Here is a 12,988-nt window from a genome sequence, read left to right as displayed (position 1 = left end):
TCCATGCAATACCTAGTGCTCATCCCAAAAGGTGCCCTCCTCAATACCCCTCACCCACCCTCCCCTCCCGGCCACCCCCCATCAAACCTCAGTTTGTTCTCCTTATTTGCATGCTGTGATTACTGTAATAGTAACTCTACCTTATATTTGTATGGAGATTTTTATTTTTTCAAGGTGTTTTCACAAATAGTATCTCCTTTGAAACTCACAACAACCTCTTGAGGTAGAGAGGGCTACTACAGAAATTTCTTGATGAAGGAAGAAACTGAAGTATGGAAAAGTTATTACGTGGCCCACCGTTAGTGGCAAAACCCAGGCTACCACCGAAGTCTCTCACCTCCTAATTTATTCTCTTTCCTATTATGTCATATAAGCTTTTCAGTTGTTTCACTGCCTGGTCTTTTGAGGAGTTTTTTTTTTTTTTTTTTCAACGTTTTTTATTTATTTTTGGGACAGAGAGAGACGGAGCATGAACGGGGGAGGGTCAGAGAGAGAGGGAGACACAGAATCGGAAACAGGCTCCAGGCTCCAAGCCATCAGCCCAGAGCCTGACGCGGGGCTCGAACTCACAGACCGCAAGATCGTGACCTGGCTGAAGTCAGACGCTTAACCGACTGCGCCACCCAGGCGCCCCTTGAGGAGTTTAATTAATTATTCGTTTATTATATGTTTCCCTGTTTGGTCATTTCCTGTGTAGATGAAAGACTTAGCTCCTGCCCTAGAAGAGCCCAGTATCTTCATAATAGTTTTGTTTTTTGAATAAATTAGGATGAGTTGAGTTTCTACATAACTTTAGCAGAAGAGTACCAATGAAAGTACATCTCTGGGGGCGCCGGGTCACTCAGTCGGTTGAGCAGCCAACTCCTGGTTTCAGCTCAGGTCATGATCTCAACAGTTCATGAGTTAGAGTCCCACATTGAGCTCTGTGCTGCCAGTGTGGAGCCTGCTTGGGATTCTCTGTCTCTCCCTCCCTCCCTCCCTCCCTCCTTCTCTCCCTCTCTCTCTGCCCCTCCCATGCTCACTCTCTCTCAAAATAAATAAACTTAAAAAAAAAAAAAAGAAAGAAAGAAAGTTTATCTCTGAAACAGATTGGGTAATTTGAGAAGATTTCCTGGAGGAGGAGATGTCTGAACTGAATCTTAAATAGCCTAAAGGAATCAGGGGGAAAAAAGGAGATAGCACTATTCTAAGCGGAGTGAACTATATATACAAAGAATGTGAGGTAAAACATGGTACATTTGGGGGAGTTGCAAATGTTTAAGTATGCTTGGAACATAAGACAAGAATAAAGGTGAGTCACGGAGCTGAAATTTGAGACTTGCAGGGATTGTGCCTTTAATTGCTTTGTGAACCATAAGGTTGGACTTTGGATTTAATTTTAAAATTTGTAGATTCTCATCAAAGGATTTTAAGCAGAGGAATGATGGAATGAGGCTTCTCTTTAGAAAGATCATTCACCCTGTATGTTATATAGGATAAATTGAAAGGGATCAAGACTGAAGGCATAGAAATACCTAGAATGTATTAGGTACTCAAAGTTTGTTAATTGAGTTGCATAGAATGGCTAAGAGAAGATGAATTTGGAAATTAGTAGAATCCACTTGACTTTTTGATGTTTAGAGGTAGGGAAATTTAAGAAGAACTTGTTAGTGTGATTGACTAACAATGAGCCGTGGGAGAATACAAGACTGGAGTTTATAGAAAAAGATAAAAGTGGAGACATAGACTTGGAAGTCATCAACACAGAAGTAGTAGTTCAATACTTGAAACTAAGTGAACTTTAGGAGGAAGTAAATTAGCAAAGAAAGCAGAAGGCCAAAATTGGAGTTACAGAACATCTAAGAATCAGGTCTATTTACCAATTTTTTTAAGTTTGTTTATTTATTTTGAGAGAGAGAGAGAGAGAGCAGGGGAGGGGCAGAGAGAGAGGGAGAGAGAGAATCCCAAGTAGGCTCCACGCTCAGCACAGAGCCTGATTGGGGGGGGGGGGGGGGCTCACTCTTATGACAGTGAATTCATGATCTGAGCCAATATCAAGAGTTGGAATCCTAACCGACTAAGCCAGTCAGGCGCCCCTATTTACTGATTTTTATTTACCATTAGAACAGAAGGGCTTGGGAATAAGACTATACTTTGCTAGTACTCTGTCACCATCACCTAGCTCAGAGGCACCTGGCATACAGTAGGTACTTAATATTTTTAGAGTGGATAAAAGGTCAAGGATGGAAGAATTCCACTTCTGGCCAAGATGGAGTAACAGAGGCCCGATTTATCTCCTTTGCCTGAAACAACCCAAAAAATGGACAAAGTATATGAAATAGTTTTAAAAAACACTGAGTATCAGGCAATGAAGGTCAGTGATACCTGAGGGACAGGAAACAGAGTAAGCCCTGTGTTTGCCCCAGCTTAATGTCTTAGAGAGAGACTTTCTAGGCAATAGTGCAGGAAGGGGTATCACAGCCAGTTTCCAGTATATTCATTGCTTTGAGGAGATGGCGCTGAGAGTCAGGAGTCCAAGATGCCCAGAGTTTTCAGGCAAGTACCAGGCAAAAGAACTCTGGAGATAGACCAAAGGCCCTCCTCAAAACATACACAATCTCAGGAAACTAGGGAGGCCAGGGAAAGAAACACATGAAAGGATCAGAGGGAATTATACTTGTACTCACACAAGACCAACAACAAGACTAGAAGGAAGAAGACCTCATAATTCACCGAACATTGGGTAAAGTACTCGGAAGTACTCAGTAATAGGAAACAGCCCTAAACTACACATAGCTCCAGCCATGCCTTGCAAATCTTAAAAGCAAGACCTGAAAGGATCAAACTTTCCGAGTAATTTAATTGCATCCCAAAACAAAGGTTAAAAATGCTTTTAGGAATAAAAAAATATCTAGGTCCCAATAGCATATGACACTGAATCAAAAATTACAAGGTGTGCAAAAAAGTTGGAAAATGAAACCCAGATATGACATTGGATGTTAGAATTAGCAGACAAGGACACCAAAACAGAAAAAAGATAAGTGAATTTGAAGACATAACAATATAGACAATCCAAAATAAAAGTAAGTAGAATGAATTGGAAAAAAAAAATGAACCAGAGTTATCAGCTGTGGGACAATTTCAAACAGCCCAAATTAAAATGGAATCCTGAAAACAGGGAGTCAGAACAGAAAAACTACTTGAAGAAATACTGGCTGCATATTTTCCAGATTTATGGAGAACTGTTAGCACACAGATCCATAACCCCAAACCCGAGCAGTATGAGGAAAACTACCAGGCGCATCATGATTGCTCAGAATCAGAGATTAACAGAGAAGCTTAAAAGCAGCCAGAGAAAAAAGGCAGAGTACCAAACATAAAGATGACAACACCTTTCTGCTGAACAATTTTAACTGCTTTGACCTAGTTGACATTTACATATCAATTACAACACATTCTTCTCAAGCTGTACATGCAATATCTACCAAGACCATCCTCTGGGCTATAAAGCAAGTGTCCATAAATCCAGTGTTTTGGATTTTAATCATTCTAATAGATGTGTAGTGGTCTCTCATTGTTTTAATGTGCAGTCCCCTAATGAACTGTGACATTGAACACCTTTTCATGTTGCTCATTTGCCATCTGTGTCCCCGTTGGTAAGGTGTCTGTTCAGATCTTTGGCCCGCTTTTTAGTCGGGTTTGGAGGTTCTTTTTATTGTTGAGTTTTAAGAGTTCTTTGTATATTTTTTATACAAGTGTTTTGTCAGATATGTTTTGCCCTTGTTTCTCCCAGTTGGTAGCTTGTCTTTTCATGCTCTCAACAGATCTTTTCATGAAGCAGTTTTTTAATTTGATTGATTGATTGATTGATAAATTTTTTAATGTTTATTTATTTTTGAGAGAGACAGAGACAGATCGCAAGCTGGGGAGGGGCAGAGAGAGAGAGGGAGACACAGAATCTGAAGCAGGCTCCAGGCTCCGAGCTGTCAGCACAGAGCCCGATGCGGGGCTTGAACTCACGAACTGTGAGATCATGATCTGGGCCGAAGCTGGACACTCAACTGACTGAGCCACCCAGGCGCCCCAGAAGTTTTTTAATTTTAATGAGGTCCAACTTTTCAGGGTTTTTTTTCATGGATTGTGCTTTTATTTATTTTTTTTTTTAATGTTTATTTTGAGAGAGAGAGCATGCACATGTGTGCACACGAGCAGGGAAGGGGCAGAGAGAGAATCCCAAACAGGCTCCGCACAGCACAGAGCCCAATGCAGGGTTCAACCTCACGAACCATGAGATTGTGACTAGAGCCTAAATCAAGAGTTGGAAGCCTAACCAGCTGAGCAACCCAGGCACCCAAATGGATTGTGCTTTTAGTGTTGTATCTAAAAACTCATCCTCAAACCCAGGATCACCTAGATTTGTTTCTCCATGTTCTAGAAGTTATAAAGTTTGGCATTTTACATTTTAGGTCTATGATCCATTTTGAGTTAATTTTTGTGAAAGATAGAAGGTCAGTGTCTGGAGTTCTTTTTCTCCATGTGGATGTCCAGTTCTTCCAGCACCACTTGTTGAAAGGACTGTCCATTTCTTCACTGAATAGCCTTTGGTCAGTTGACTGTATTTATGGGGCATGATTTCAGAGTCCTCTATTCTTTTCCAGTGATCTATTTGTTTAGTCATTTGCCATTGTGACATTGTCTTCATTATTGTAGCTTCATAGTAAATCCAAAAGTCAGGTAATGTCAGTCCTCTGATCTTGTCCTTCTTCAGTATTGTGTTAGCTATTTTGGGTTTTTTGCCTTTCCATATAAACTATAGAATAATTGTGTCTCTATGCATAAAATAACTTGCTAGCATTTTGATAGAGATTGTCTGGTTTTGTCTGGGTAATGCTGGCCTCATCAAATAAGTAGAAAATGTTTTCTTTTCTTCTGTTTTCTGAAACATTGTAGAATATTGATATAATTTCTTCTTAAATATTTGGTAGAATAAACCAATGAAAAACCATGTGGGCCTGGTGCCTTCTGTTTTGAAATGTTCTTAATTAAGGATTCGGTTTGGTTAAGAGACACAGGCCTTGTTTATCTATTTCCCCTTGTATGAGTTTTGGTAGATAGTGTCTTTCAAGGTATTGATCCTTTACATCTAAGTTATCAAGAACTCTAACCGGAATTTTTATGTTCTTAGGATTTGGGGCATTTTTTTTCCTAATGTTTGTTTATTTTTGAGAGACACAGAGCATGAACAGGGAAGGGGCAAAGAGAGAGGGAGACACAGAATCTGAAGCAGGCTCCACGCTCTGAGCTATCAGCACAGAGACCGATGCGGGGCTGGAACTCACGAACCCTGAGATCATGACCTTAGCCAAAGTTGGAAACTTAACTGATTGAGCCACCCAGGCATCCCCGTTTTTTGTTTTTTTTGAAATCTTGTCCCTTATCATTTTTTTGTCTGCCCCAGTTTTTAATACACTGTAAGTTTTCTCCAGTAGAATATTTTCTAGAACATTTCCTATGTTCATAGTCCATACTCAACAAATATTAGTTGGCTCAATCACCTCATGTTTTGGGGTAGTTCTAAGCAGTTTATAAAGCACTTTTGTGTTCTTTATCTCCTTTGATCTCTGTATACACTAACTTTCCTTAGTTTACTCACTTATTAGGTGGGCATAGCTAGAACATTAACTGAACTCCAAATTTTAGGCCTCCCATACCTAACACCAGCCCATACCAGCTCTGGTGTACTTCAGATCCACCTCCCTTTATCAGGCCCCTTAGAGAGAAGAGAGGGAGTGACAGTTATTTAGACGAGCAGTTGCTCACATAATTAGTTTTTCCAGAGGAGATGTTCTCATGATAAGAGGTTCTCAAAGATCTTCTTGACCTCTAAATGTTTATTCAAACTGATGCCTGGCACCTGAATTGTGCAGGCTTCTTCCATGAACATTAGATGGTAAGTTAGTGTTTTTAAGGGAACATGTTTATGTTACATATATTCTGTCTTCCCCACTTGGTTTTATTGATCTTTACTCTATGGCAAAAAGTAATTCTTGTGTTCTAGGAAGCTGTTTATGACTGTCTTACTGAGGAAATTAAAGCAAACAAATGATTTATATGCTAACCTGCTGAGGGCATTATTCATATTTTAAAGTAATGCTTGATTAGTAACGATTTTAATTATAAAACAAACCACATACATGCTACAGTAGGTTCCAGAAAAAGCAAGATGGGGGAAAGTGGTCATCACGTCTTTTGCCAAAGAACTTTTTAAAAAATGAGTTGAAGAGAAACCTCAGTAGTTATTCATTGCTAAAGAATCTAACTGACATCTTTGGGAAATAATTGGAAAAGCTAGTGGATTGTGTACATGCTGTGCTAGAAGCCTTGAGCTCCCTTTTGCATTCTATAATTTATATGTTGCCACAGCATGAGGTAATTTTCATGATTTTGCTTTTAAATTATGCATATTAAAGTGAAATGTACTGATACAAATATAGACATGACCTATAAAGATTTTTTCCTTTCCCCAGAATTTAACCTTTTAAAGACCTTTTTATTCTCCAAACCACCCTTGTCATAAACAAATGACAGAGCTTTTCTGTGCTAGAGCTTATTAGTGTATTGGATGTATATAGTAGGGTAGATACAGTAATACATATTTTTTGTAATAAAGTATTACACTGTCTCTTGATACTTTGACAAATAGGTGTATTTATTAAGAGCTTGACCAAAAGCATAATTGAGTATAAGCTTAGAAGCATTAACATGTATCTATTTTTATGCAAAAAAAAGAAAACAAAAAATTATCTGGTGAGTATATGGCCTGTTTTTCTAATAAAAGATTAATATCTTGTGCTGCTCTCACCCAACTGAAAGTACTGAAAAACAATCTCGGTTAGAAACTGTGCCCACCCAGTCTTCAAGAGCCATCATCGGAGCCTAGAAGAGAAAAGGAAGCAAATACTCAGACTATGTGGTATAAGAGCAGAAAAACAGTTTCTTCTCACATTCCTGAACCTCTCTCCAATGTTTTTCCTGTTTTACAGTCTTTTCTTAACATCTAAACTCCGAATTACTCTTTTTTTTTTATTACAGTCAAATTTTATTTTATTTTTTTTTATTAATATATGAAATTTATTGTCAAATTGGTTTCCATACAACACCCAGTGCTCATCCCAAAAGGTGCCCTCCTCAATACCCATCCCCCACCCTCCCCTCCCTCCCACCCCCCATCAACCCTCAGTTTGTTCTTAGTTTTTAACAGTCTCTTATGCTTTGGCTCTCTCCCACTCTAACCTCTTTTTTTTTTAATGCACCAAGATTTTAATAACTGCCACTCTCTAAGAAGTAGCCAGAAATGTTACCTACATTTTCCAGCAAACATTAGCTTATTATTTAGTTTATCAGTCTATGTATCTAACTTGGGAGACCAGTATAACATATTAATTAAAAACATGGTTTCTGAAGTACCTAGGTTCAAATCCCAGTTTATCTGTGTAATAGTTTTGTGATCTTAGAGAATTTTACTTAACCTTTCTGAGCTTGAATTTCTTCATTTATAAATGTTCTGGAAGGAGTGTAATGATATGGTACATATAAGAAGTACGGAGTACCGTGCTTGGCATGTGCTACCCACTTAAATAAATAGCCATATTCATCATTACTGTATGGTTGGGCTCCCCTGTTTGGCATGGGAGAATCATTTATGTCAGACATAATCCCATATTAGAGTAAAGTAATAGATTTGACATACTCATTTATTAGCAATGTTTTAATTATAATTCTGGGCCTAGCCAAAGGTGCGGTAAAATGATCACTCAAATAGGCCGATGGAGATAAAAGTTGCATAATACAACTTAGCGGTACAGCAATTTGGCAGTATATTTCGATACCCATAAAAACCCTCTTTGAGTCTGTAATTCCCTTTCTAGAAATCTCTAAAGAAAGAATGAGAGATTTAGACTAAAATTTACAGCCACCAGCATTTGACAATTGTGAGTGGGAGTTAGGAAGGGGGAGGCAAACTTACATGTCCAGCAGTAGAGGAGGGTTGAATGACAAGTGATATTTTTACATGATTCATATTCTGTGGCTGTTATGAAATATTTGATATGGGAAACTTCTCACAATATACTGTTATAAAAGTATGTAAAATGCTCAAATTTTGTACACTAAGAAATACATCTCTCCCTCTTGCCCTTTGTCTCCTTTCCCAGAAACAAGACTGGAAAAATGTGCATCAAAATATCAACAGTGTTTATCTCTGTGTGGCTGGATTTCAGTTTTTTGTGTCTACTTTTTGAATTGTTTTTATACATTTCAGTTTTTTTTGCCAGATTGTACCTACTAAACAAGTTACTTGGCATACCGCATAGGAAAAGCAGTGAAGGGGAGATTGGTTGTCTGAGTATGTGTTGTTGATCAGTAGTGACTTTATTGAAAAAAGCTTTAAAAAACTGAAAGTTGCTCCTTGGATCCAAAAATTAATCTCCTAAACTGAAACGATTTAGTTGGTGGGAGCCAGGAGGGGGCCAGGTGTGGGTCATAGAAGGGGTTGTTGGACAGATTCTGGCATTCAGGTGGACATCAGTTTTAATGTAGCAGATAAATAAGAGCTCAAAGAGGCATGGGTGATGTTTAATATAAAGAAGGAGAGGAAGCTTCTTGCAGAAACAAAACCAGGGTGAACTTTAATTACACTTGCAAAAAGATTATTAGGTAAGGGGCTCATATCACTTAAGTTTTATTTTGTCTTTTTTTTCAAAATATTTATGATGGGCAGAGGGAGACTGATACACATTTCTAGTGGAAGGTTCATGAAAGAATAAATATTTTGTGACTGTAGAAAAGTACTTGAGTATTTGGCTCTTTCTGATAACTTATATATTAAAGTGATTTTAAAATATCAAGAACAAAATTACATGTTTGCAACTTTTTTCTAATTAGGATCCAGTTTACGGAAAAGGAAAACTTGGAGAAATCCAGGGACTCATTCTGGGAATGTTGGATACCTTTAACTATGAACAAGTAAGCTTTCTATTTCTGAGGCTGTCCTAAGGTAAAAAGAAGCTATTTCTTTTTTCTTTGCACCCATACTTTTTCTTTAAAAATTCCTATTTAATGGAAGTTTGGTAGATTGAAGTGTATGCTTTTTAAAAGCTTATAAATCTCTTGGCCTTAATTAATATGTGTATACACACACAGAGATATTGTAGAATGTGGAAATGTATCAAATTTGGACTCATTTTATTCATTGGGAATGGAACAGTTCTTTTTTTCTAAGTGAAAAGTGTGAGAAATATTCTGGAAAATAATTGAATGGAAGAATGTAACCATGAAAAGGAAGAGTCAGCATGAGTATAGAAATTGCAAAATAAAATTAAATGAATTTTCTTTCAAACGTTCTGAAGCAGATGATTGCCACTAACCAAAAGTGGTCATTAGTCTTTGTTTAACTCAAAACTGCCTATAGCATTGATTCTCAGTAGGAGCCACCATGGTATACAGATTTTTTTCTTAGTATACTTCAAAGTGACTCATGAAGCCACCTAAGAAAAGCACCATTTAGGTATGGTAGATACAGTATCTGCTTCTTTAATAATCTGAGAGAAAAAAAGAAAAATTGGGGTGACAGAGCTTTTCTTAGGGTGATGAAGAACTACAGTTTTGCCAAGCATAGCCCAGTGAAACAGATACCCCTGCAGGCATGCACTCCGTGTTGGCAGAAGGGAAGCTGAGAACAAGGCAGAAAATGTTTGCAAACTTTGGAAGAGCAGGAAAAAATAGGGTTAATTGGAAAGAATTACAGTGGTAAGACTGTTAGACCTAAAAATTCTCCATTACAGGTAAAATTAAAGGACTAGGCTTATAGCAAGGAGGATGGGCAGTATGTCTTCCCCTTTGGGACTGACAAAAAAGAGCCCAGCTGAACATCTGAATGATAGATATGAATGTTGGAGAATTAGAGTATGTAAGCAACATAAGCACACAAAGTATTAAAAAGACTTAATGTGATAGCTATGAAAATGTCTTTATGTGACTTAATGACAGATGTCACAGTCTTAAGTAGATTCAAATGACTTGTAAGTGCTGATCAGGAAAATGTGATCTTTCTGCCCAAGGGAGATGAAAACTGAGGAACGGCCATTAGCTTTTTCAGTGAAAGGTTATTTGAAATATTGCCATGGATGCAGTTTCTATAAAAAAAAAAAAAATTGGAGTTTTTGGTTGTTTGTTGTAACACTTTGAGCCATTCAGAGGGAACTTATTAGAAAAATGTAATTAAAAAATAGGTTTGTATTTATCTAGTCATTCGAAAGCCATCAGTGCTGAGTTAAGCCACAGAATGGCAGAGCACACATTTCTCAGTAGAAACTAATGATAGCCTTTTAATAAATATTTTGAGACTCTTGATGTATGCCCTTGTCATTTCTTGCACATTAAAGTTAACCACTTAAATTTGGGAGTATTTAGGGTTTGTTTTTATTAATGTTATGCCTTCATAGTATATTCTTTTTTTAAAAAAAACATTTATTTATTTTTGAGACAGAGACAGAGCATGAATGGGGGAGGGTCAGAGAGAGGGGGACACAGAATCTGAAACAGGCTCCAGGCTCTGAGCTGTCAGCACAGAGCCCGACGCGGGGCTTGAACTCACAGACCGCGAGATCAAGACCTGAGCCGAAGTCAGCCGCTTAACCAACTGAGCCACGCAGGTGCCCCAGATAGTATATTCTAATTTCAGTTGTTTGTGGTAAAAAACCAAACAAGTGTCTCTCCTCATTCACCTCCTCCCATCTCTTTCACTTAAAGAACCATTTTTGTGTGTTTGGTTTCTGTTTTGGTCTTTCCTAGACTCTGCTGGAAACAACTACTAGCCTTCTAAACCAAGATCTCCATTGGTCATTGTGTAACCTGAGAGCTTCAGTCACCAGAGGACTGAATCCCAAGCAGGATTACTGCTCTATTTGTTTGCAACAGTACAAGAGACGCCAAGAAATGGCGGATGAAATCATTGTCTTTAGGTAATGAAGGGAAGGAAATGTTACACATACAGTGTGCGACATGTATGGTATTACCAGGCAGGTATACGTGTGGATACACAGCTCTAGTCAGTCTTTCTAGCAGTGAACAAAACAGGGCAAAGTTCTGCCTTCATAGACCTTACATTCTGCTTAGGGTTTTGGAGAATATATGGGGTAAAGGCAATAAAAGATGGACTCTGGAACCACGCTTTTTGAGTTCCCATCCTGTTTCTGCCACTTGCTAGCTGTGAGACTTTGAACATGTTATTTAATCTCTTTACATCTTAGTTTTCTTATCTGTAAATTGGGATAATCATGGTACCTTTTTCTTAGCTTATTGTGAATATTAAATGAGATAAATTACATAAGACACTTGTAATCGTGTTGACATAGCAAGAGCTATGTAAGTGTTATAACTTCTATTAGTATAGACACAGGAAGATTAGCAGATTTGGTAGTTGGAAGGGAAAGAAGCTCTCATCACACAAAAAGCCCACAAAAGAGTGCTTGGTGGGGGAAGACATTTTATACAGAGTAGTCTTGGAAGGCATCACTGTTAAGGTGACTTAATAACAATTTAAAAATTAATAAAAATGTAATAATTACCATGAATAAAATAAAATATGGTGTAAAGGAAAGTTGGGAGCTACTAATTTCTAAAGAGTAACTAGGGAAAGTCTCACTAGTTTAGTGACATTTGAGTAGAGACCTAAGGGAAGTGGCCGTGCAGTATAAGGGGGGTGCCCCAGGCAGAGGATCAGCAAGGGCAGACACCTTGAGGCTAGGGCTTGGTCACATACTTGGAGAGTAATGAGTGAGTAGGCTTGTGCTGGCGAAGCAGAGTGAAGGAAAGGGAAGATGATAACAGTTGACTTCAGAAGAACAGAGGCCAAATTATATAGCAACTGGGTCATTATAAAGGGTTAAACTTTTACTCTGAGATGAGAAGCCATTGGATGGTTTTGAGGATAGGTTTGACGTCTGGCCTGTGTCTTAAGGATCTCTTTGCTATGTTGAGAATGGACTACAGAAGTTCAAGGGTGAAAACAGAGAAACCATTTAGGTTATTGCAGTAATCCAAGTGAGAGATGGCCCAAGGTGGTAGTAATGAAGTAAGAAGTGGTAGGATTCTGGACATATTTTAAAGGTAGAGCTGGTAAGATTTGTTTATAGATTGCATGTGAGGTGTGAAAGAAAGAGAATAGTGAAGGATGATGCCAAACTTTTTGGCCTGAGAAACTGGAAGAATGTAGTTGTTGAGGTGGGAAAAGTTGGATGAGAGCAATGCAGTTGGGGTAGAGCAGAGTGAAATCAAGAATTTGGTTTGACACATGTTAGAGTTAAGATGCCTGTAAGATATCCCATCCACACATAGGTGGCATTTTAAAGCTGTGGAACTGGAGTAATCACTGAAAGAGCAAGCGTAGCTCTAGAAGAAAAAAAGTAGAGAAAGACTGTAAAGACTATAGAAAAGAATTGACTTCTGAGGTAGTCCAACATTTCAGGCTGGAGAGTTGAGGAGCAATCAGTAAAGATGACAGAGAATTATACTCAACACTCACTTTAGGGAGGCTCACTTAGCAATCAGCAGGGAGTTTCTTCTTAGGAATAGTGTAAGAATTACTGCAGCCCTGACAGTTTTGTATTAATCAAATCACAACTGTTGCCTTGGATTTGATGAGGCAGACCACTCATGTTGTTACCAAGCTACTTAAATCATTAGGGCTTTCCCCAATTGCATTTTTTTCATACTTGCTAAAAACATTTCATAGTTTGAGAAACGAACAGAAGTTCAAGTCATCTCCCACGTGGTTTGTAGTCAAGAGAATTGTGATTCTGTTCCTGCTCCCAACGTAGGTGTGCAAATACGTGAGTCTGGGTTTTAAAAAAGAGAGGACGGCAACAAGTAAATTTCCTTTCTTCTTAACTATACAACAGTCAGTGTATTACAACTTACCGGAAGTCTTTGCCACTTATAAATACACTCT

General features: G+C 38.2%; 1 protein-coding gene across 4 annotated transcripts in view; it reads left to right on the top strand.

The window, feature by feature from the left end:
- Positions 1-12,988, top strand: part of VPS8 (VPS8 subunit of CORVET complex) — a 250,605-nt gene that overhangs the window by 180,311 nt on the left and 57,306 nt on the right. For 3 of the 4 annotated variants that reach the window (XR_008422497.1, XR_008422498.1, XM_019463393.2), the window contains exons 42-43: positions 8,923-9,003; positions 10,831-11,000. Coding sequence is in view for 2 of the 4 variants with exons in the window: in XM_019463393.2 (XP_019318938.2) it covers positions 8,923-9,003; positions 10,831-11,000 (251 nt within the window). In the remaining 2 variants the exon portion in view is untranslated. Of the gene's footprint in view, positions 1-8,922; positions 9,004-10,830; positions 11,001-12,988 lie in introns of those variants that run through there. The other variant, XM_053903567.1, reaches the window with a different exon arrangement.

The sequence above is a fragment of the Panthera pardus genome, unplaced genomic scaffold (assembly GCF_024362965.1).
Source record: "Panthera pardus isolate Hobbes unplaced genomic scaffold, ASM2436296v1 HiC_scaffold_16, whole genome shotgun sequence".
NCBI classification, from domain to species: Eukaryota; Metazoa; Chordata; class Mammalia; order Carnivora; family Felidae; genus Panthera; species Panthera pardus.
This window is presented reverse-complemented; position numbering and strand designations above follow the sequence as displayed.